The sequence below is a fragment of the Stigmatopora argus genome, chromosome 14, assembly GCF_051989625.1.
Source record: "Stigmatopora argus isolate UIUO_Sarg chromosome 14, RoL_Sarg_1.0, whole genome shotgun sequence".
Lineage (NCBI taxonomy): Eukaryota > Metazoa > Chordata > Actinopteri > Syngnathiformes > Syngnathidae > Stigmatopora > Stigmatopora argus.
Window position 1 is genome coordinate 7,235,158 of NC_135400.1, and position 24,069 is coordinate 7,259,226.

General features: G+C 38.1%; 1 protein-coding gene across 3 annotated transcripts; it reads left to right on the top strand.

The window, feature by feature from the left end:
* Positions 1 to 8,827: 8,827 nt before the first annotated feature.
* Positions 8,828 to 24,006, top strand: LOC144089150 (caspase recruitment domain-containing protein 11). 3 transcript variants are annotated; one of them, XM_077620061.1, is made up of 24 exons: positions 8,834 to 8,964; positions 11,649 to 11,894; positions 13,276 to 13,413; positions 13,498 to 13,684; positions 14,283 to 14,421; positions 14,608 to 14,826; positions 15,031 to 15,150; positions 15,236 to 15,361; positions 15,511 to 15,678; positions 16,426 to 16,530; positions 16,824 to 16,860; positions 16,944 to 16,981; positions 17,088 to 17,173; positions 17,589 to 17,632; positions 17,727 to 17,847; positions 17,975 to 18,152; positions 18,923 to 19,046; positions 19,126 to 19,366; positions 20,053 to 20,119; positions 20,208 to 20,301; positions 20,441 to 20,599; positions 21,622 to 21,734; positions 21,802 to 21,917; positions 23,124 to 24,006. In XM_077620061.1, exons 1-24 carry the CDS (start codon positions 8,958 to 8,960, stop codon positions 23,329 to 23,331), a joined length of 3,081 nt encoding a protein of 1,026 aa, XP_077476187.1. In that variant the 5' UTR covers positions 8,834 to 8,957; the 3' UTR covers positions 23,332 to 24,006. The 3 variants fall into 3 exon arrangements, with proteins under 3 accessions (XP_077476185.1, XP_077476186.1, XP_077476187.1); XM_077620059.1 differs by lacking the exons at positions 21,802 to 21,917; positions 23,124 to 24,006 and having other exon boundaries at positions 8,828 to 8,964; positions 20,441 to 21,734; XM_077620060.1 differs by lacking the exons at positions 21,802 to 21,917; positions 23,124 to 24,006 and having other exon boundaries at positions 8,828 to 8,964; positions 11,652 to 11,894; positions 20,441 to 21,734.
* The last annotated feature ends 63 nt before the right edge of the window (positions 24,007 to 24,069 follow it).

The window sequence follows — 24,069 nt, forward strand, 5'->3', positions numbered from 1 at the left end:
GGATAGGGGGCGGGATCCAAATCATAGTCAATGTTACCTCAGATTTTTTTTATTCTATTCAGTAATACATACAATATTTGCAATGATCAGGGTATTTTTTTAATGATGTATTCATAGACCAGTAAGACATTTAACGCATTGCCTGCCATTGAAAACACAAGATTTTCCATCCATTTTGATTGGTTGTTTGGTTTTATGAGCTTTAAAAGAGCCTGCGTGAACACAAAACTATTTTTATATAAAATATTGGGAGATTGAAGTAATATTGGGATAAGAAAGGCATAAAGTGGCAAGAGTCAAATCGTTATTTTACTTATTTTTACATAACGAGAACCAGAAGTTGTTGACTTTGACTTTTGGCGACGTAAGCTCGGTGTGAAAAATTGGGCATTGAAATAATTGTTTTGTGTTTATTTGAATATTGTTGATAAAACTTTGATGAGATTGACTTCATATTTTTAATATAGTCGAGAGTTTTTTTTAGATTTGTCAGATTTTGTCATGCTGTATCACTGCATCAGCTATTAATAAAATCTAAATGCATTACATGGTGGTTTATTTTTAATTTCAGCGGCATCTGTATTCTAGAGTTTGATGATTTCTTAGCGGGAGAACGCTGCCACAAAAGTCAGAAATGTTGTCAACCTTGACCTTTATTAATTTCTCTAACACTAATGTCTTTAAAAACACCCATTGATGGCATTAACCTATTTTCTCACTCTTAAGATTTATAAGATATTTTATGTGTAGTATTCTAAAATGGGATGCGTGAGAGTATTTGTTTTCTCTCTCATCTCATTTTCTGAACCACTTTATCCTCATTAGGCTCACGGGGGGTGCCAGAACCAATCCCAGCTGTCTCAGGGCCAGAGGCGGGGGACACCCTGAATCAGTGGCCAACCAATCGCAGGGCACAAGGAAACAGACAACCATTCCCACTCATTCTCATACCTAGGGGCAATTTAGAGTGTCCAATCAGCCTACCATGCATGTTTAAGGAATGTGGGAGGAAACCGGAGTACCCAGAGGAAACCCACACAGGCCTGGGGAGAACATGCAAACCCCACACAGATGGACATGAGCTGGATTTGAACCCAGGATCCCAGAGCTGTGAGGCCGACGCGCTAACCACTCGCTCCAGGCCTGTTTTCAATGCGTTGATGAAAATATCTGCTTTTACCTGATTCATACATTCATTTTACTTATTGCTTATTTTCCCATAAGGGGTGCCGGGGCCTATCCCTACCAACTATGGGCAGGGATACCCCGACTGTCCATAGTTGGGCTCCAGCGCCCCTGCAACTCTAGTGTGGATAAGCGTATGGAAAATGAACTAATGAATAAAATGTGTATCGCTCAATACATTTTGTGCATGGACTTGCACAAGCCTTGTGAAAGAAAAATGGAAGAAAGGAAGAAATGCCCAGGGGGGGGGGGGGGGGGGGGGAGACTTATTCAAAAAGTTGGCAAATCTGTTGACAGCTGAATGTTTCACACATATTCGATTGCTAGCTAGAAGAAAAGCAGTCTGCAAAAGGGGGGCCGAAAGGAGGACTGTGAAAAAGAGGGAGTGGGAAAGAATCATATTCTAGCAGGATTAGAAAAATATGACAGGGTTTTTTTTGTAAGAGACACACAAAATCACATAAATCATGCATGATGACTGACAGTTTTAATGCCGTACAGACACTTAAATTCATTTCAGTTCTGTGAGGGGTTTTCCACTTACTAATGACTTTTCAGCTGATCCAGTTTCTTATCACATGGACCCCCTTCAATGGTTTAGTGCAAGGGTGTCAGACTCGGGTTGGTTCGCGGGCCGCTTTAACGTCAACTTGATTTCACGTGGGCCGGACCATTTTAGATATAATATTTTGATATTTTATAAATGGATTAAAAGAACTGGATTAAAATCCCTGAATATTCATGTTTTTATAGATCTAAAACAATGTTTATTTTAGCTTTTTAAAATATATATTTAGAATTTACAAAATGATTTTTGAACTAAAACACAAAATGATGCGGCGGGCCAGATTTGGCCCACGGGCCACCACTTTGACACATTTAGTGGATCTGGCTCTTGCTTAGACAGAATGATAAAGTTTACATTACGTGTTCTGATTAAATCCAGATGTACAAAGGTGGTGACGATTATTCTGAAAATGAGACCTGACAACTGTATGTGTGATGAAATTCTAGTAAAAAGATTTTAGGAATAAATGATGTGTGGTTTGTTTGGACAGTTTGCTGTGGTATGTTTGGATACAGGAAGCGAAGACTTGGCGCAGAAACAATAGACCATTGTAATTTGGGACTATAGCACTTTCTAGGTCACAACAAAACAATTCCAAAGACACAAACACAAACCCAAACCTTTGTTTCGTTAGCTCAATATTGCTACTTGTTTGTTTGTTTTTCAGCTTTGGGTGTGAAGTCAGAGATGACATTTCCAGTATTTACCACATATAAGTAATATTTACTATGAACTTGGTATTTCTAATCACCTGCATAATGGCAAATATTGACTATATGTGACTATATGTTTGTGTAAGTGCTTGTGATTGTGATCATCAACATGTTGATGCTGTAATTCTTTTTCACGGTGGACCATTGCAAGAAAATATTCCCGTTTTCATTTAATTTATGATATTAAAAGTATGATGATCATGTATCAGCCGGCGACTGAGTGGTTATATTGACCGCCTAACAGTTCTGGGGCCGAGGGTTCGATCCCAGGTCGGCCAGTTTGTGTTTTCCCCGGGCATGTGTGGGTTTTCTCCAGGTATTCCGGTTTCTTCCCAGATTCCAAAACCATGCAGGGTTGGCCTGTTGAACATTCTAAATTGCCCCTAGGTATGAGTATGAGCGTGAATGGTTGTTTTTGTTTGTCTCCTTGTGCCCCTGATTGGCTGACGATAGTTAGCCGGGATAGGCTCCAGCACCCCTGCGACCCTTGTGAGGATAATTAATTTATTATCATTAGAACTGCTGTATAAAAATGTTTGTATACCATATATATGATGTAAACATACTAGTAATGTGCAATGCTTACTTGTTTTAATGAATTGAAAACGATGAATTGCCTTTTTTATATTAATAAAAATTGTAATTAATAAAGTAATAAACGCCTTGGCTGCCAATAACGGCGAGCGACATCCACCCCATTTAAATTAGGAGGGACAGTGAGTCCCACTCAAGGAGTTACACAATTAAAATAATTAACTGTGAGATTAATTGTGATTAATCGCATTCCGTATCACAATTTTATTTGGATTGGATTGTAGTATTAATGAAATATCAATCTATATCAACTCACAATGAGACAATGCGTAGTTAAATTAAAGAACTGTCTCAATTAACATGATCTTATGATAAGTTAATAAGCTTTAGAACATTTTCACATACTATATTATTACATTCGCTAGTTTTTATGGATCTGTGCAATGTCCTAGATAAGCCAACAAGTTGGATTCTCTACAAAATGGACTATTGGGTGTGTTGATTTAAGTTGGATGTGATGTAAAAGAAGGTCATGCATTGTAGACAAATTCAGTTTTGGTATATTACAAGAGTCCATGTGAAATCTTGTATAGTCATAAAAGTACGTGGGCACAACACGTTTATTTTCCCCGTTTCATCTGTGTCAACTCACATTTTTGGAGGCAGCTTTCAGTGCATGGTTAGAAAAAAATTGGATTTTCCGAAATGTTTGTGTGTCTTGAAATTTATCTGCGGTGGTTATTCTGCTGTCAAATGTGTAGTGGAGTTCACATTTAGATACCTCCACCCTGTAATTCCAACTTGCGCATAGACCTCATAGTCGTTAAAGGAAGAAAAGTTAAAGGAAAGAGTGCCTGGTAAGATCAGTTCATTTGTCTTTGTGAATAATAATAAAAATTATATATATATATATATATATATATATATATATATATATATATATATATATATATACAGTGGTACCTCGAGATACGAGCTTAATCCGTTCCGTGACTGAGCTCGTATGACAAGTTACTCGTAACTCGAGGTAAAGTTTCCCATTGAAATGAATGGGAAACAAATTAATTCGTTCCAACTCTCTGAAAAAAACACCAGAAACAGGATATTGGATTGAAAAAAAAGTTTTATTTCTTATAATTCGCCATATATTGACAAAGTAATAAATAACGAGTGGTTTAATAGAAATAAAGTGTTTAATCTAACTAAAATTGGGCAGATTTCGCCGAGGGGAGAGGGGCACAAAAGGGGCGGGGGGCTTCGTTTTTTTTCTTCCACAAAACGCACTCGTAAACGGAACAAACACTCCACCCTCACGTTCGCTATCGATGGGCTGTTTGCTGTCGTACTATTCCCTTCAAAATATTCCGAAAATGATGCACACAAATGTCCTCACAATCGAATAACGCACGACGAGCAGCAGTCTTTTATCAGCGATCGCGCCGCTGCTCATGTTGTTGTTGTTGTTGGGCCACCTCAGGCGCTTGAGGATTACCCTCAGCAGCGCTAGAGCTGTCACTGGAACGCGGATTAGTTCATCCAGGGGGTAGCCGGAGGTGTGGGGCAGTGCGAATATCTCCGGCTGGATGAAAAACGTAGGGCGCCACGTTCCTGGGTGTCAGCTCTGGGTGGTTTGCTGGCTAGCGGCTCCTTTTAGCTTGTAGCATCTGTGTTCGCATCCCCTCGAACGGCGCCTAATGCCATTGCCTGTCGGCGTTGTGCGCACGAGTATACTTCATTACCCAGAAAGCCCTCTTTTCACCGCGCATGCGCGTTGTGCGTTTCCTGGTCTGAATAGCTCATCCGGTGCTCGTAAATATTGTTATACACGAAAGATATGCCAAAAAAAATGCCATGGCAACCTGGCTTGGTCGCATCACGAAACTTTGACCGCATCACGGGCGAATTATTCGATCGAAATTTCCCCCGTAAGACGAGCATTCCGTATGACGAACGGTCGTATGACGAGGTACCACTGTATATATATATATATATATATATTTGAAAGGTAAAATGAAAACATCCATAGCCTTGTGAATGGGCTGATCACTTACATTAAATGTGTTAGATATATAGTGACAAACATTTTTTTATTTATTTCAGAAACTTTTTACACCATAGTAGTTTCATTGCTTCTATTTTTTTGCTTTAATTTTTTTTTACACATTGGGCTCTCATAATTGAGATTCTTGTTGTACGGCTGCTCATGTTTTCCTCAGGTCTTTCATCATTATTGTTTTATTTTTGTCCTGCTCACTGTTTTTTAATGTTTCTGCTCACAAGAAATATTTGCAATTGCATTGCATTAGAGCTCTGTGAATGTAAAAAACTGTAAATTTAGGGATTTGTCACTATGGCACTGGAGAGTATACTATTCATCGTCCTTTCTTACTCGTTTTGAATAATCGCGGGAGAATCCAAATGTCACATTTCTTACTTTCATTTCCAAGTCGGTCATTTAACATGGTTCACAAAGCTTGAGTTCCACCAGCTGGATCAACAATGAAAGCCACTGTCTCACTGCTCCACCAACAAAAGAAGCATAAATCACTTGTTCATGTTTAGATCGGTCCCAATTACTCATGTCTTCATCCTTCTGTTTTCTGAAATGAAGTAAAAAAAGGACACTCATTGGGAACACAAAGGGCCGATTATGTGCAGACGATAGGCTTGAGTCACAGAAAAAGCTATGCCGGGGGGTCAGCTAGGTCAAAATGGAATATACTCCAAGATGGAGATTTGAATTGTGCAGTCGTACGCCATCCATCTGTTGGCTATACGGCTAAAGATGTTCTATTCTAGCTGAGTTTGTGTGGCAGTCACATGCCTCAAATACGCAAACAAATCACACTAATATTCATTCATACCTATGAAATTGTTAGTCTCTAATAGAGTTTATTTAAATCTATTCATTCATTTTCTGTACCGCCTATTTTCACCAGGGTCACGGGGGTGCTGGAGCCTAACCCAGCCAACTATGGGCACAGGTGGGAGACATCCTAAATTGGTTGCCAGCCAATCGGAGGGTACGAGAGATCAAATCAAATCAAAAGCCTTTATTGTCATCATACACAGCTGCGTATAACGAAATTGGTGGTGCTACTCCACAAAGTGTTTTTTCCGAGTAAAAAAATAAAAAAATAAAAAATAAAATAAATTAAAATTAAAAATGCATAAATGAATAAATAAAACAAACCATAAATAAATAAATAATACAAAACATAAATAAATAAATACATAATAAAAAACATAAATAAATAAATACATAATAATAATAAAAACATAAATAAGTAATATAAAAATCGTAAATAACGATAAGAATGAGAAAAAAACACCAAACTGGAGAGCAAAGAGCTGCTGCACCCGTTTGCGCCGCCATCTTGGATAAAAAATGGACAAAAAAACATGCTAGAAAGTCACTATATATATACAATACATGAATGTAAGTGATTAGTGCAGCACCATTTCATTCATTCATTCATTTTCTGAACCTCTTTATCCTCACAAGGGTCGCTGGGGGTGCTGGAGACACCCTGAAACGGTGGAAAGCCGATCCCAAGGAGACAGACAACCATTCAGGAAACCGGAGTACCCAGGGAAAACCCACGCAGACCCGGGGAGAACCTGCAAACTGGTGACTGACCTGGATTTCAGTTCACGAAAATATAAACTACATTTCTCATTCCTAGGGGCAATTGTTTAAATTATTTTACACAAAATACCTGCCTATCCCATTTGCATCATCTTTCACATTTCTGTGGTTAAGAGCTTCCATCTCATACCCCAAAAAAATTGACGTGGGGAAATTTGCGACTATTAAGAGCAGTTGAAAGCCTTTTTCTGCAAGATCTATTTCGGTGTGAGCGAGTTGTTATAATGACATTCCAGTGTGAGAAGACTGTGGGGTCCAGAGCTGCTGTCAATAGTGCCTCTGTGTTGCTGTCACCTTAGAGACAACAGGAATGCTCAACCAATGTGGCGGCCCCTCCTCACATCGGGCCGTCAAAGAATGTATTGGTCTAGGGGGAAAATAATATATAGTCCAGCAAAAAATGGAAATTCCTTCAGAGTAGGAAAGTACATGTGTGGTGGTAAAGCTTTATCTGTGTGCCTTACTCAAGGAGATCAGAGAAGCAAACACAAGATTTGACAACATTCTACTACTTTGGTTATAAAACATCAGCATTCCTAGAATCAGATCGCCATGGATTTGTATTCAGGGGAACTGAATGTGAGTTTGTATGGTGTGCTGTTTTAATCTTGCAATCTCAGCATCAGCACAGAGACCGCAAAGAGCATTTTAAGTTAAAAAAACTAAGGGTGGCCTGCCAGCTTTGTCCCTTTGCCAAGAAGGAAACATTCTTCTCTCGGAACACTCGTAATTTATACCAGTTCATGAAGACGTTTTTTTTTTTTTTTGAAATGCTATGGACTTCAAAAAATACAACCATTTGGAGTAGATTTGTTTTCTACACAGTGGTTTGTCTCATTTTTATATATATATGTACTTTTGTTCTGTATTCTAGACAGGATTTGAAGTCTTATGATAGAAATGTTTACACAAAATTCATCATATACAGCAGGGCTCTTTTTTCAAGGTGTAGTATTTTCCCACTAAATTATTATATTTCATCATTCTTGTCCTCATTACATCAGCAATTTTTTTAAAGGAAACTTTTCGATAATTTTTTATACCATATTTACAGTAATGCTATTGAGAAAAAGAGAGATACGGTTGCTGGTGCACTTTGTAGTCATTTATTGAATTACTTATAGTAAACATAATATTTTCTAATATTTCCTGCATGTAGATTTTTTTTAGTGTGGTCAAATCATTCATTGAAACTGTGTTTAAAAATGTGCTTTGATAATTTGAGTGAGTTTCAGTAAGTTATAAGTGCATATTTTAATGGTCGATGAATATGCAGATTTTCGTCTAGTATACATCACGATAAATGGAGGTTCACTGCAGAATTTCTTTGAATAATATGTTGAACATTGGAGTTTCTTCATGACTAGTTGTGAAAAGTATGTAGAATTTTATACTATTTATTGTTATTAGTACTACTGTACAGTATGCTTCAGTGTATGTACTTTGTCTTTGACAGTGTTTTTTTTTATATTCTGATTTTTTTTCCGACGAACTTGTATTGTTCAGTTAGTTTATTGCTCAATTAGTGGCCGGTTAGAGAATATTTAGTGGTGGGAAGAAACAAATAAGTACAAATAAGCAGATTTTCAAGTATCCATACTTGACATTGACTTTTATTCCTGAAAATATTTAGATTTTTGTACTATTAGGGCGGCCCAGTGGTATAGAGCATCGGCATCATAGTTCTGGGGGTCCTGGGTTCAAATCCAGGTGGGTCCACCAGTGTGGAGTTTGCATGTTCTCCCCAGGCTTGTGTGGGTTTTCTCCGGTTACTCCGGTTTCCTTCCACATTCCAAAAACATACATGGTAGCTTGATTGGACACTCTAAATTGCCCCTATGTGTGAGTGTAAATGTTTGTCAATCTCCTTGTGCCCTGCGATTGACTGGCCACCGATTCACCTCTGGACTGGAGTCCGCTGGGATAGGCTCCAGCACCCCTCGCGACCTTAATGAGGATAAAGCGGTTCAGAAAATGAATGAATGAAGGAATATTGTTTCATTTTTACATTTGTCTAAATAAGTGAGGGATAAAGTCTACTACGGTTGAGTTCTTGATTATTATAATTGAAAACTTGAGGTCTGATTTTTTTGTTAATGCGAATTTTGGTAAACAGCGCCACCTATTGACACCTGAAAGTCAGACGTGAAGAATTATGGCTCATGACTCATCTGGGACGCGAACATTTAAACCTTGTCATGTGTTTTTTGTCTTCCCTGACTCACCTCCAGACGGGAATGGGATTTAGTTGTAATAAACCCACCGAGTAGTTTCGACTCGGAGACTCAATAAAACGACGCCAAGAGACATGAGCGGTGAGTCCTTCTTCCAGAAAAGGAGCATTTATTTTTCTTCGTTTTTGCATATTCGACACTTTTCTCTCAGGTCTTTTCTATTGGTAGTTTACATGTTTACATTCATTGGTTACAGTCAACAGTAAGTTTTAACTTGAGTTAAAGAATAATAATTTTATTAGTAGGTTCAAAGCAGTTTTTTTCTCTTAACTCTAAACAGTACGTTTTTTTTTACATGTAATTATATACGCTTGTTTCAGGTGTCATTTCTGTGTCTGTACGGTCAATGTAGGTTTCGTATGAAAACACTAGTTATAGTGAAAGAGACAATAAGTAATAGTGTTCAAAATTGTTATTGAGTTAAAAATTAGGTCTACAAATTGTTTAAGGACACCTTTTTTACATTAAATAACATGAATAACAAACTGATGATAAGGGTTCCTTTCACATATAGACCTGTCACCCCCCAGTATTTATTATATTTAATTAAAAAAAACATGTTTTTTCAAATTTGATCTTTGAAAGTATAATACAAACTGATTTTTGAATTGGTGGTACAGTAATTAAAAATTAAAATTTCCAATGGCACTTGGAATCCCTTTGTTTATATTATTATAAGCACAATCATTGTTTCTCATACTAATGAATGAGTAAAATCTTTGAGTCTATTGCACAAAATAAGTCACTTATGGTTTTACAGATGATTCAAGGAACTATACACATTTTTTCATGCTTTTGTACTTATCTTCTTATGTTTTTTTTGTTTTTTTGTTCATTCATTACCCGAGTTATACATGGTGTTGATTTCAATTTGCTCACTACAGTACATTGATATAATGCATGACTAATTTCTTTTTTGCAGGCTCATAATCACTTAATTTGTATTTTGCTTTCAGTAATTACACTTGTTGTACAGTAGCTCACTAGTCTGTTGATTACTTGTTAGATTCCACGGCAAGTCTATGCATGCCCACTGGCTCACGTTTAGCTTTCAAATCAGCCGAATTTGGCAGCCTAAATCTCCTAACAACTCCCAACTATGAGTCACAACCGGCTTTATATAATAGACCTATTTTTAACATTTAAACAACCCATACATATTGTAAAATATTTCTGCATTCAATTGTTTGGTCAGTTATTCACCTATTGGCGTTTATATTGACAGCAGTGGCTGTCCAATCCATTTGAGGTGGGGGTTGGACATTGGACCTCTACTAATGATAAACTAATTTCAATTCATATCAGATAGATGAGAATAACCACATGATTGCATGTTTATCATTGTCAAAGGCAGTGAAAGAGTTACAATAGCTGGATCTCAGCTTTTTCCTTTCTGAAGGGGAGTATGTATGTTATCCTTGGACCCGTTTTTTCCCCCTAGTACTTCATTTTCCTCCCACAGTCTAAAAACATTTATGTTAAGTAAATCAATTTGTCAAGGTTGAATTTGACACACATCATACTATGAATTAGCCAATCATTTTTATAAACAGCCAAGTATAGAATGGTAACACACAAATAAAATCTTATTTTAATGTTTTTTTTTTGTATTTTATTTTTTTATGTTTTATTTTTTATTTTCTATTTTATTATTTTTATTTTTATTTTTTTAATTTATTTTTTAATATATATTATATTATTTATTATTATTATTTATTTATTATTATTATTTTATTATTATTTTTATTTTATTTTTTCTTTTATTATTATTATTATTATTTTTAATTACTTATTTATTGTTTTTACTGGGAAAAACACACTTTGTTGAGTAGCACCACCAATTTCGTTATATGCAGCTGTGTATAATGACAATAAAGGCTTTTGATTGATTGATTTGATTGATTATTTCATAGTAAAATATACTATGATGGGATGTCTCTCACATCCATCGCTAGTAACCCTTGTAGGGCAGTCATTTAACTCATTGGCTCCCATTGACGATGATAGACGTCCAATACATTTGAAGTGGGCTGGCCAACAAATTAATGTTCTCTTTGACTACAAATGCATCGAACGTGTATTAGTGATAAAACTTATTTAAATTCACAGCTAAAAGAGACACAATACGAGGTCTCAATGGCAGCCAATATATCAATAGCAGGCTAATTTATATTTTCATGGAAGTGACTGTTAAAAATGAAGACTTTGACAATGGGACTTGGATTTTGGAACTAATTGCAAATTTTAGTTATTCCTATTTTAAAATTGGAACAAACAGAGAATTATCTCGATTACTAGAAGGATTTATGTATGTCAGAGTTTCCATCGTGCATTACAGCATTATGGAAAGTATGACGTCTAGTGGATGTAAGACGTATGGAAAGATACCTTTAAAGTTTAAAGCATCTTTTAAAAAAAATGTTTTAGTAAATTTCCATCAATGGATCATTACATCATTGCAACATCAACAGCATGTTTTTGGGGAAGTTGGAGAAAAAAATAAGACCATTTGAGAAAAATATAAACATAATTTGGTGGACTGGTGGGTTGGGTGATTAGCATGTCGGCCTCACAGTTCTGGGGTCAAAGGTTCAATCCTAGGTTGGTCCTCATTGTGTAGATTTTGCATGTTCTCCCGGGCTTGGGTGAGTTTTCTCTGGTTATTCCGGTTTCGTCCCACATCCCAAAAACATGTGGGGTAACCTGGTTGAACAATCTAAACTGCAATTTACCTGGAATGGTTTGTTTGTTTATCTTGACTAAAGCAGGTGTCACACTTTGGACCGAGGAAGGAGAAATCCCTCAGGAAGAAAACAGACTTTCTCCCTCATGGTCTGAGGAGTACTGTGAGGAGCTGTGGGAACGTGTGGAAGGAGTGCGACATAAACTAACCCGCATCCTCAACCCAGCCAAAGTCACCCCATATCTGCGTCAGTGCAAAGTCATTGATGAACAAGATGAAGATGAGGTGCTCAACTCCATTCAGTATCCAATCCGCATCACAAAGGCTGGTGAGAGAAAGTCCCCCTTAAATACCATAATTTTCCAAGTATACACACACTTTGAACCCTATTCATCGACTAGCGCAGTTTATTTAACAACTAATTTTAATTTCAATTTTGGTAGGTGCGGTCAATAGCCAAGTGTGCTTTACAACCCAGAAATTACAGTAATTATCATAATGTAGCATTAACCTCCTAAGACCCAGACTCTTGCAAAGCATGCATTTTTATTTTCTCTTTGATATTTAGGCTAATTGGGACTTGATGAGTCTAAAAACAAAGAATTATCTTTTTACATGATGTAGCTTCTGAGAAAAATGATGTCCACATCATAAGTGGACGCCAGGCCCTTGTAGTCCAAAATTTAACATTGTAGTCTTGTGGTAACCAAAAATGTGATGTCCACACATGTGGACGCCAGGTCCTAAGAGGTTAACTCAATCCATCTGGCTAAAAAGCCTGCTGTTTTTTTTGTACAAGCATATAATCCCAAATACAATAACTATAGTATTTAACAAATCTATACAAGAGAAGTATGGTACAACAGCAACAGTAATTACACCGGATAGCATGGATATTTGTTAATGTTCTTTTTAATGGTATTCCCTCCTTACTATGTCTTTCTCTCTGTTACACCCAACCCTTTTCTGTCATGCTACATTTTCTGAATTCTCAACTGCAATGAGTAGAGGGTCCCATGGATGAGTGGGTAGCGCGTCGCGTGTCGGCCTCACAGCTCTGGGGTCCTGGGTTTAAATTCAGGTCCACCTGTGTGGAGTTTGCATGATCTATCCGGGCCTGTGTGGATTTCCTCTGGGTACTCTGGTTTCCTCCCACATTCCCAAAACATGAATGGTAGGCTGATTGGACGTTAGGGTAGATATTCTGACTTTTTTTGCCCTACATAAACTGATAATTACCAAGAATACATGAACAGGTGTTACCGTGACATAAACAGATAAGAATGGGTCAAAGTCAGCAAGATGAAAGCTTTCACAAAGTAAAATGGCAATGGCAGAGAAGAAAGACAACTGTAGGCAAACATGTGGAGCCAAACTGAAGTCATAAAATTGGCATTTGATCACCAAAGTAATGCTCTGTTTGGATGGACTCTATCACATTAATGAATTTTGCTGTAGTATGACGTGAAATGATCTAAAGCTAAACAGATACTATTGTGGAAAACACACCACTACGGTACGGGACCCACAATAATAAACAAGTGCCAATCAAAATTGGATCATTTTGAATTCTAGTTTTCATTTGGATCACATTAAGATTATGTGGACATCATTGTGGTGTAATATGGACTTGTGTGCCCCTCAACCCCACACACAAACCCAAAACATTTTTTTTCCACTTCACAGAAGATTTTCCATTTGTTGCACAGGTCGTTTGCTGGATATTCTGCGTGGCCAAGGTCCACGAGGTCTCCAGGCCTTCATGGAGTCACTGGAGTTTTACCATCCGGAACAATACACGCAGCTGACTGGAGAGCAGCCAACACAGCGCTGCTCTCTCATTTTAGGTCAACTGGGAAAGGAATTGATGGATAAATAAAGTTTATCTAAAAAAAAATCTAGCATTGTGCTAACTGTTTTTGCTTTCACAGATGAGGAGGGTCCAGAGGGCTTGACTCAGTTTCTGCTGCTGGAGGTCCGAAAACTGAGAGTACAACTTCGAAACAGCCGGTTCTGTGAACGCCGCTTATCTCAGCGCTGTCGGGTAGCCGAGGAGGACCGTAGCCGTGCTGAACGTAAAACTCAAGAGATGCGTCATGACAGACTGCAACTAGAGAGGTTTGTGTGGTGTAGTTTAATATTCGCGTTTAATGATTAAAATGTGGCGGCCCAGTGGACAAGTACTCAGCATGTCGTCCTCACAGTTCTGAGATCTAGGGTTCAATTTCCGGTGGGTTCCAACCTTCTTCTGTGGAGCTTGCATGTGCTCCGTGGGTTTTCTCTGGGTACTCCGTTTTCCTCCCACGTCCTAAAAACAGGCAGGGTAGGCTGGTTGAACACTCTAAATTGGGCGTAGATATGATTCTGAGCGTGAATTGCTATTAGTCTTCTTGTGCCCTGTGATTGGCTGGCCACCACTTGATCTCAGAACCATCGTGGCATCGTGACCAGACGATTCGCCGAAAGACGTTTGGCCAACGGACGTTTGGCCGACGGACAGTTCGCCGAACAGATCGTCTTTCGGCGAATCGTCCGAGTACCGTGAGGCATACGTTCAAGCCACTCTTCACAGGCTACACCTCTCACACCTATATCATGAAAAATACGCCATGTGAAGACCATAACTAAAACTAAGCAAAACAGAGCTATGTGATGAAATGCTTTTTGATTGTTATTGCAAAATCATATTGTACCTTGTGTCATTTTTGTCAACAAGGTTACGTCAAGAATTGGATTTGGCCAATCGAGAGCTTGGCAGGCTAAAAGATAGACACCTAGAACAGTCTGACAAGTACTCCAGAGCCCTTGAAGAGCAAAGCAAAGCCTCCATACGGGAGAAAGAACTACTTAATCAAGTGAGACTTGATCCATACCATTTGTGTATATATTTGGGTTTGGAAAGAAAAGTAGATTTAATTCAAAATGTATCATTTCAAACTTTTTAGAAACGGTAACTACATCCATCCACAGTAGAAACCAATGCAGCACAATGGTGTCAATTCTAACCCTTGTTAATTTTTCTGCATTCGATTTCCATTCAGGTTCAAGATCTAAAGTCCAGATTAACAGAGGCAGAGCATCAAACAATGAAACCTGAAATTAGTCAGATTCAAACAAATACAAAGAAATGTTTGTTAACCACTGGAGGATTAGGCAGTCCGCCGGCTTTACCCGCTAAGCCGTCCTACTGTATTGAAGTTCCGAAAACAGGAAACATGGGTACTCCAATGAAGAATCCAATTCCTACTACTGGAGTCATAGTATGTTCCTGTAATTTAATATTTAAATATAGTGTCTGTTTTGATTATGCTTGCTGACAATTCAGATCTTTTGTCTCATAAATTGTTGGGCAATGGCAGCCTAGTGGTTAGAATGTCCTCTTTGCTGTTAGTCTTAAATTCGTGAAATTGGATGGATGATGATTTTCCTCTTATACGAAATGGCTTCTAATGTATTTCCTCCAGGCGCTGATGGATATCCTTCGCCATGATCGCAAAGAGGCTTCAGAGCAGAGACAGGAGCTCTGCAACTTCATCACCAAACTTCAATCAGAGATACAGAACACTGAAGACCATAGGGACAAGGTTCACATTTTCTACCAGGAATCGACAAATCAATAGGTTTCATATTACGACGTCCGGAATAAACACTTGTGAACTATGTTTACAGCTGCAATCACAGTGTGAGCAGCTACAGCTGAAAGTAAGGACTCTCCAGGTCGACTGGGACACAGAACAGAAGAGGACTATGGCCTACTTTAACCAGATCACTGAAATTGAAAGGGAGAGGGACCAGGTCAGTGAATTGTTATGGTCTTTGAGCCATGAGTCATGGGAACAGTCATCATCCCAACACTGCAGAAAATAGCCTCACGTCAACCCTAATGTAGTACTGCATGGGCAATGAATATCATGTTTTCCTGTCTGGGTTCCCTTTCCCCTCAGGCGATGCGCAGTCGTGACAGCATTCAGTTGGAGTACACCGACTGTCTACTAGACAAGAATCGTCTGCGTAAACGCATCGAAGAGCTACAGGCTAAAATGGAACTGCAGCAGCGGGAATTGGAGCAAGTGACAGAAAAGTGCAGGGAAGAAAGCTCCTGTTTTCACAGTGTAAGGGAACTTCTCATGTACTAGCCCAATTCTGTCACAATATTTTTCCCATTGAATGAATGGCTGTTAGTGCATCTCAGTACCTGGAACTTCATTGGGAATTTCTCTCAATTATACTGCACAAACAATCACAAATGCAATTTACCAGGACACAAATGTTTAATTCTAAAAGGTTTAAGCAAACAGACACTTAATTTATCTACATCTAGTGGTTCACTCGTCTGACTTCGGTACAGGGAGCGTGGGATCGATTCTCAATCAGTGGCGGAGTGATTGTGATCTTTGTGTGCCCTATGACTGACTGGCGACCAGTTTAAAGTGTAGACCGCCTTTTGTCTGAAATCAGCTGGGATAGGCTCCGGCAAATTGGGACCCTGACCAGGATTAGTGGTGTTGAAAATGAATACTAATTACATTATTTTATGCCCAATATACTATACTAACGATAAAATCCTGGGTTGGTTTAACAACACATAGAAGCTCAAATTAATGTGTACAATAAATCAAGAGGAAAAAATAAAACAAATTCATATATCATTTTTTTTGCTTTATTTCTTAACCATGCCTCAACAAATCTATTTATGAACATGATTTTGCTCTTCATAGCATGTCTCTACAAGGCATGATAAATGATTATGACTATTATTGACGTAAAACAAGTAGCTTCAAAAAGACATGGACAGGAATGCTAGAGCCACAACCAATTATTATACATATAACACATATTTTTTTACATGTGCTCGCCAGTCCTACCTGTCGCTATGCAGTGAAGACCAATGCTACGGACCCTGCTGTTCCCTTGACCTGGACCTGAACTTACCTGTTAATGGCACCCATCTTCAGTTACGGAAGGTCATAACATAATTTAGTATTTTTTCCTAGTCATTTCAATGCTGTTTATTTGTAATCCATTCATGGTATTGTTTCCACATGATAAAGCAAACAGGTTATACAGTGTTGTTATGATGCTATTGTCTATTATTTTTCAAATTTGAGATTTCGAAGAAACGATAAGGATCCCATTACTTGAGAAACAGCAAAGTCCTGAGCAATGTTTAACAAGTTAGGACATGCAGAGAGCTTTTCTCCTCGTGTGAGATCATACCTGTACATACTCTAATTCTTTGTTATTGTCTGTGCAACAGGTATCCTCTAGAGGCCAAGCAAATGACAATTCAGAGGGTAGGTTGCTTTTTGTTCAGTCCAAATGTCCGCGAGTTTCTCCTTGATCAGTTGGATAGCATGTTTTTTTTATTTATTCTCAGATTCTCATTCGAACTCTGAAGAGAATCCACTTTCGGCGGTGCGTATCAGACGACTTGACTCATCAACAGGGTGGAGTGCATATTCATAGTCAGAAATAGGACAGTCAAACAGTAATAAATCTTTGTCCACATCTGTGTCCTCAGACAGAAGATGAGAAGGAAATAAATCGTTTTTCAATATTCCCATTTCCTCCTTGTATGAACTCCATCAACCGAAGATTCAATACAGAGTGAGTTTTATTGGTAATCATATTAATTGTAATTTTATTAACTCATTGGCTATGGAATGATGCATGTGTGCCGTCAGAAACTCAATCTTAAATGCCAAACAAATGAATCAAATTAAAATTTACGTACTTCACTTGAATATTTTAAATATACGTCAAACTATCTGAAGAATGTAATTTGAAATTTTATTGTTCGATTTGATTTAATTCGTTAAAAGCTGATTATGAATCATGTACCATCATTTCAAATGGAATGGACGTCTAATGGATAAGACGCACTAATTCAAACATTTGTTCATTTGCGGCAAGCAAGAGATGAAAAGAGGCACATGATTGGACTTCTTTCATTTTCAATGGCGGTGAAAAAGATGAACAACTGAAATTTCAATTAATTTTAATCCGTTTGCCTTTCGAAAAGGTTTGATTTGGACTCTTGGGGCAGTGATGAGAATGACATTCCAGGTATATGTCTTCATTTGCGCTCACATTTTCAACAAGTAGGAAGTGAAAAGTAATGCAGTGTAATGTGCAATGTGTCGTTGTAATTTTAATTTAGGTGAACATAGTGAACCATCTTTAGGGGATTCCATGAACTCCCTTCACTCTCATCTCTTCCCCCCCGATCTGGTCAACCTGCCTGCTGCTAATGCACATCAACTCAGTCCCAGCAGTCCAAGGTAACTTTTATTCCCCCAAAAAAGCAAATTAAAATAACTTAATATGTATGGATTGTAAAATTAGACACTTTTTAAAAAACATGTCAACCCTAAAGTTCACATCACTGTGATGCTTTCTGTATTTTAGGATACCTCCTATGTCTCCATCTTCAAGTCCTCCACTAACATCAAAAAACAGTAAAGCCAGCCTTGCTGATGACATTACTATTCTTGGTGGAAACCAAACAGGAATCTTTGTCAGCCACGTTAAAGCTGGTTCAGTGGCAGAGCGGTGTGGATTGAAGGAGGGAAGTGAGCTCCTAGAGGTACGTATCAGTCTGGTGACAGCATCTTTTTCCCTTTCATGCATAAATTATAATTATTTTTAACCCTTACAGGGCAATAAATCATCTCCCTGGCTTCTACTGACAGCTCTAGACGTCCAATCCATTTATACTGGGAGCGGCAAATGAAGCTTCCTTCATTGCCTCTCCCAGTAAAAATCGATTGGACGTCCAGCCCAGTCAATGTCACTGAAAGATGAGCATTCACGGCCAGTCTTCCCAGTCTAAATGAATTGGATGTCTATCGTTGTCAAAGTCGTGTAAAGTGTTAAATGCCATGAAAAAAACACATTTATTTTTTAGTGTTAAGACTTTTAGGGACGTAGATTATATTCCTATTTTTTTATTTAATTAAGTCAGCAGTTAATAACATTGCATTAATTTACAAATCTTTTTGATAATTATATAGAATTAATATAAAAATACAATCATAAAAGTACTAATCACCTGCCGTACTTATTTTTTTCTTATTTTTTCATTTTTTATTTTTTATTACTGTAATTTTTTTTAATTTTTATTATTTCAACTATTATGTTTTTATTCATAGTTTTATTATAATACATCGCCAATGTCCACTGAAAGATAAAAGATAAAAAGAAAAAAAATCAGAGAGTTTGCAAGACATTTTAGGTCATGGTTAAACATCATCTTATTGTTAGGAAGCACATTAGAGAAAATATAAATTTGAGAAATTGACAAATTTGACATCAGATTTGTGATATACTAATGATGTAATATGTTTCCCTCCCCAGCTAGAAAATATTCTCTTGGGTGGAGGAAATATCGTGCTCAGCCAGTGTACTGCCGAAGTAGCCCACTTTTCTCTCCAATGGTGGACAGAAGCATCCACCCTCATACACAAGAACAACCAAGAGGGTGAGTCTATTTCCACACAAGAAAAAACAGTTTTTCTTTCATTCAATAACTTTGCTGCTCATCTGCTTTCTGTCCTCAGCATATGCCAAGTTGTGTTCCCAACTCTCCTTGTCCACCTATAAGGGTCCTGACTCATTTTACGTGCGGGTCAATCTCTGCATTGAGCCTCTCGGAGACCCATCGTCACTGCGTGTGTCATGTGATGATATCATTCATGTCACAGACACAAGGTACAATGGTAAATATAGCTGGCGTTGTTCCCTCGTGGACCCATCCACAGCCAACCCCCGGCAGGCAGGAAGCATGCCAAATTATAACAGGTGGGCAATGTGCTTACCTTGTACCGTATTTTCCGGACTATAAGTCGCAGTTTTTTTTTAATCGGGGGGGGGCGACTTAGTTGTGAAATTATTAACAGGTTTTTATATCATTACACGTGTTATTTTTAGACAGAACTTCAAGATGGTGGTGGCTGGACTTTAGGCTTATCCCCTCAGGGGTCGCTTCGACACACCCATAGAATTGCCTGTAACTTATAAAAGCAACTTAGAAGGGCTTACCTAAAAGTTGTTATTAATTTAAGGAGGTTAAAAAGTTTTAATTAATTTTAAAACTCTGTTCCTTCTATTCTTAGTTTTATTTTTGTTTTTTATTTTAAATGCCTTTCAAGAGCGGCCCGGAAACCAAGTGGTTAGCGCGTCAACCTCAAAGCTCTGGGTTTGTGGTTTCATTTTCGATTTTATCAAATAAAATTCCCCCCAAAAATGCAGTTTATACTCCAGTGCGACTTATATGTTTTTTTGTTTTTTTTGCTAGTGCGACTTATATGTTTTTTTTTTGCTAGTGCGACTTTTTTTTTTTTGCTAGTGCAACTTATGTTTGTTTTTTTGCTAGTGCGACTTATAATCTACTTATAGTCCAAAAACTACGGTCTTAATGATCACAAAGAAGATTTGTACGTGAAAAAAGTAGATTTCTAAATGATATGCACTATTTTTCATTTAAGGGCACAACAGCTGTTACTTGTCAAGTTACAAAAAATGGCCTTGGAGCAGAAAGACTTCAAAAAGAAGGTGATTAATAGTCCTATCCATATTCTTAATGCAAGATGAGTTCTGAATATTAAAACTAATTTATCACCCCATGCTGTATCTAATGAAGAAATCCTATAGTCGAATTCGCCTGGTAAAGGCTTTCCATCCAAAATCCAATAGTATTGGGTCTACGCAGCAGGTTCTTTACACTCTGAACAAACGTAAGTAACGCACCCTTTGTCAGGTTAAAAAACAGATAAATCCGTCTTTTTACAATTAGTATTCAGTTATTTGTGAATTTGTTTTTTCATTAAAGTGCACGTTTGTGTGTGTGTGCATGTGTTTGCTTCCTTTATTCAGGGCATCAAGAGCACTTGATCCCTTATAGTCTAGTACAGCCAGTAAAGGTTCACTCCAAGCGACCAGTCATCTTTTCTCCGTCTCTCCTCTCTCATGGGCTCATAGAGCGACTACTGCAGCCTGTCGAGTCAGGTTTACATTACAATACTTGCACACCAGGTATACACCAAATTATTCTCATCTCCGGAACCGCTTTATTAGGGTCGCGGGGGGTGCTGGAGCCTATCCCAGCTGTCTCCGGGCCAGAGGCGGGGGACACCTTGAATCGGTTGCCAGCCAATCGCAGGGCACAAGTAGACGGACAACTATGCACACTCACACTCATACCTAGGGGCAATTTAGAGTGTCCAATCAGCCTACCATGCATGTCTTTGGAATGTGGGAGGAAACCGGAGTACCCGGAGGAAACCCACACAGGCCCGGGGAGAACATGCAAACTCCACACAGATGGACGTGACCTGGATTTGAACCCAGGACCCCAGTGCTGTGAGGCCGACCCGCTAACCACTCGCTCCACTGGGCCGCCCTACACCAAATTATTATTATTATTATTTCACACAGAACTTCACATTGTAGTGCGGATGCGTTGCAAATCCCTCATCCTTTTCAGCGGCTTGCTGCACACCCGGCACACTTTTACCGATTCTCATTGGTTGGGGGAGAGCATGCAAACACCATAAAGGGAGGACCCACCTGGGATCGAACCCTCGACCCTAGAATTGTGTGGCCGACGTACTAACTAATCACTTGGCTGCCAGGTCGCCCCCATTGATTGTCCAATAGCAAAAACATTTTGACTGTATCTTGTCCTACATTTTTTATTCATCAAATTTACAGAGTTTACACAAATTACAGTTGTATGGCGTTTTTTTAAATCATACAGTTGGACCAAAATTTTACAAATTTATTTAAAGGCCCTATTCATTTCAACTGGAAAAAAAATGACATCTACCGCCTTCAATGGCAGCCAATGTTTTATCCAAGAAGTGGCCCAAAGATGCCTGAAATTTAATTGGAAGTGACCAAAAGTAAACCACAGGCTAGAAAATGTCTACAAAATCCCTTTGCTTTCAGACCTGAATGTTAATTTATTTTAATACTTTTTGACCTATGCAAAGGGAACTAACAGTACTATTCTAAACTGCAATATTCTCACCTCATCCAACCTCTCTCATATGTAGAGATAATACCCATATTGGAGAGGAGAGACAAGAACATTTTTCTGTTGGATTCCCAAGCTCAAGGGCCAACTCTTGGCGTACGGCTAGAGTCAATACAAGAGGTCATCAACCAGGTGAATGACCAGATCGACCGAGTAAAAATGCAGTAATAATAAATGTCTTTTTTTTTGCCCATTGCAGAATAAACACTGTTTGTTAGAGCTCGGATTGCACAGTGTTGAGCATTTGTTGACACATGGAATTTACCCTATTGTCATCCACATTCTTCCAAAGAGCAAAAAGCCTAAAAAGCTAAGGTGAGTACCGTCAGCATTTCCCACAGTAGATTTAGAAGAGTGGTGATGCTCAATAGAAAATTAAATCATAAATAATTATATTAAATCTACCAGATGCATGGTGATAATACTGAAAAGCATTTTCTGTAAACAAACAATTCCATCACTGACAGCATTCTAAAACTATACAATATTATTAAATGCTGTACTAGTGTTTATTAGGAAGTCTAATTGGTAATTATTAAAACAATTATTGCAAAGATATATATTTTTTAAATAAAGCCATATACGTATATAGAAAATTAGACACATTTTCCAACTATTTAAATTCCTGAGAGTACCGTATTTTCACGACTATACGGCGCATCGTATTTTTAGCCGCAGTGTCAATAACGAGTGCTATTTCTGTATTTTACACACACAAAGGACGCACCATTTTTATAGAAGCAGCCAAGCATGGCAAAACATAGACCAGCTTAAACATACACGCTACACCCACACGCATTTTACAATGTACTCACGTCATCATCACCCACAAATCCATCAAAGTCCTCATTTTCTGAGTTTTATACGTTCGTCCAGGCAGCCACAATTCATTCGCAAATAGTAGCTAGCTAGTAGATTGCGTCCATGCTTCGTAAAGCTGTGTTGATGCCGATCCCCAGGCCACAATCCATTGGGTGTATTGACAAAAGAACTATATATCCCAGCAGTCACTGCGCAGTAATTTTTCTACGGGAAAATAGTAGAGTCGGTGGCTGCTTCCCGTAGTTGTGAGAGCTGTAGAGGATGGCGTACCCTATCGACTGACTTATTTTATTTTATCGTGATAACAATTTTAGTATTGTTCCATATATAAAGCGCACTGGATTATAAGGCGCCCTGTCTATTTTGGAGAAAATTTAAGACTTATGTGCGCCTTATAGTCGTGAAAATAGGGTATATTTAAGTGTGTACACACATACATAGATATATGTATACTATAAATATTTACACATATGTATACTTATATATTTTTAAACCAATTCATTGGTTATTAATTTTCCCCCTTGTTGATATAGATTCTGTCAAATACCCATACTCAAGCATGGTCCTCTGAAGACTAAAAAAAACCAATTCAATGTTATTTGTGTTATAATCTGTTCTGCGTGAGCCTGTTATCCAATAATATGTCAATCTCCTTTGTGTGACAAACCATTTCATCTTACCATTCTATGTTGAAAACAGAAAGTTTTTTCCACGATGTGGGAACGAAAGTGCAATGGAAGAAATGTGCCAGGTGGAGCAGTTACAACTGGAAACTCTGCCCCTGCTCTACCATACTTTGGAGCCCAGCACATGGAGGGGTACGGAAGAACTGCTTGTGGCCATACGAAATGTCATCAATAGCCAACAATTGTCAGTAGCTTGGATTGAGCTGGATCGGCTGCAATAATGTGTACAATTATCCCAACATTTACTGAGCTAGCTCCATATACAGTGGTGTTGCCAACTCGAAATCTGATTGGTTAAAGCAACATTCTTATTGACGCTTGTTTAAAGCGGCAGAGCCCGCAGAACTGATTGTGAAGGCTTTGAGGCAGATTTCTGACCCTGGCAACAAATAATGGCTGAAATGTGATTGGTTAAATGCTTCAATATGAAAACACACATCTGGAAGCAGTGCAACCATTGGGAAAAGCAATGAAAGGAAGCTAATAGACAATTTGGAATTATTTAATAAGTATTGATGGACAAAATATAATATATGATTCAGATATTTCTTAGGCCAGCAGAGAAGGCCTTGAAGGCCCTGATGGCTAAAAAGTAATTGCCCCCCTTTGTTAAATCACAAAATGACTTTGACTAATCACAATTTTGGGAAAGCTGAGTTCACAGGCCACACCCACACGTCAATACCACCACATGTTTTGATCATAGCATCATGCCACGATGCAAAGAAATTCAGGAATAAATGTGGAAAAAACAAACAAGTATGTGTTATCTTAATGTAAAAGTGGGAAACACATGTACAAATCATTGCAGTTTCAGTATTCACTATTTTTTATATTAGATGTAGTACCATACCTTAAAATTTGATAATTTTTTTCAATAAATTGTATGAAAGCATTACTAGCAGTCTAATATCTTTATTATGTATCATTTATTGTGGAAATAAAAGGTACAGTATGTG

Bases quoted from the DNA above. Each gene is read 5' to 3' on its own strand.
- LOC144089150 (XM_077620059.1), top strand. The intron at 17,633-17,726 runs GTATATGTCTTC...ATTTTAATTTAG, and splicing joins TGATGAGAATGACATTCCAG to GTGAACATAGTGAACCATCT. The intron at 17,848-17,974 runs GTAACTTTTATT...TCTGTATTTTAG, and splicing joins CTCAGTCCCAGCAGTCCAAG to GATACCTCCTATGTCTCCAT.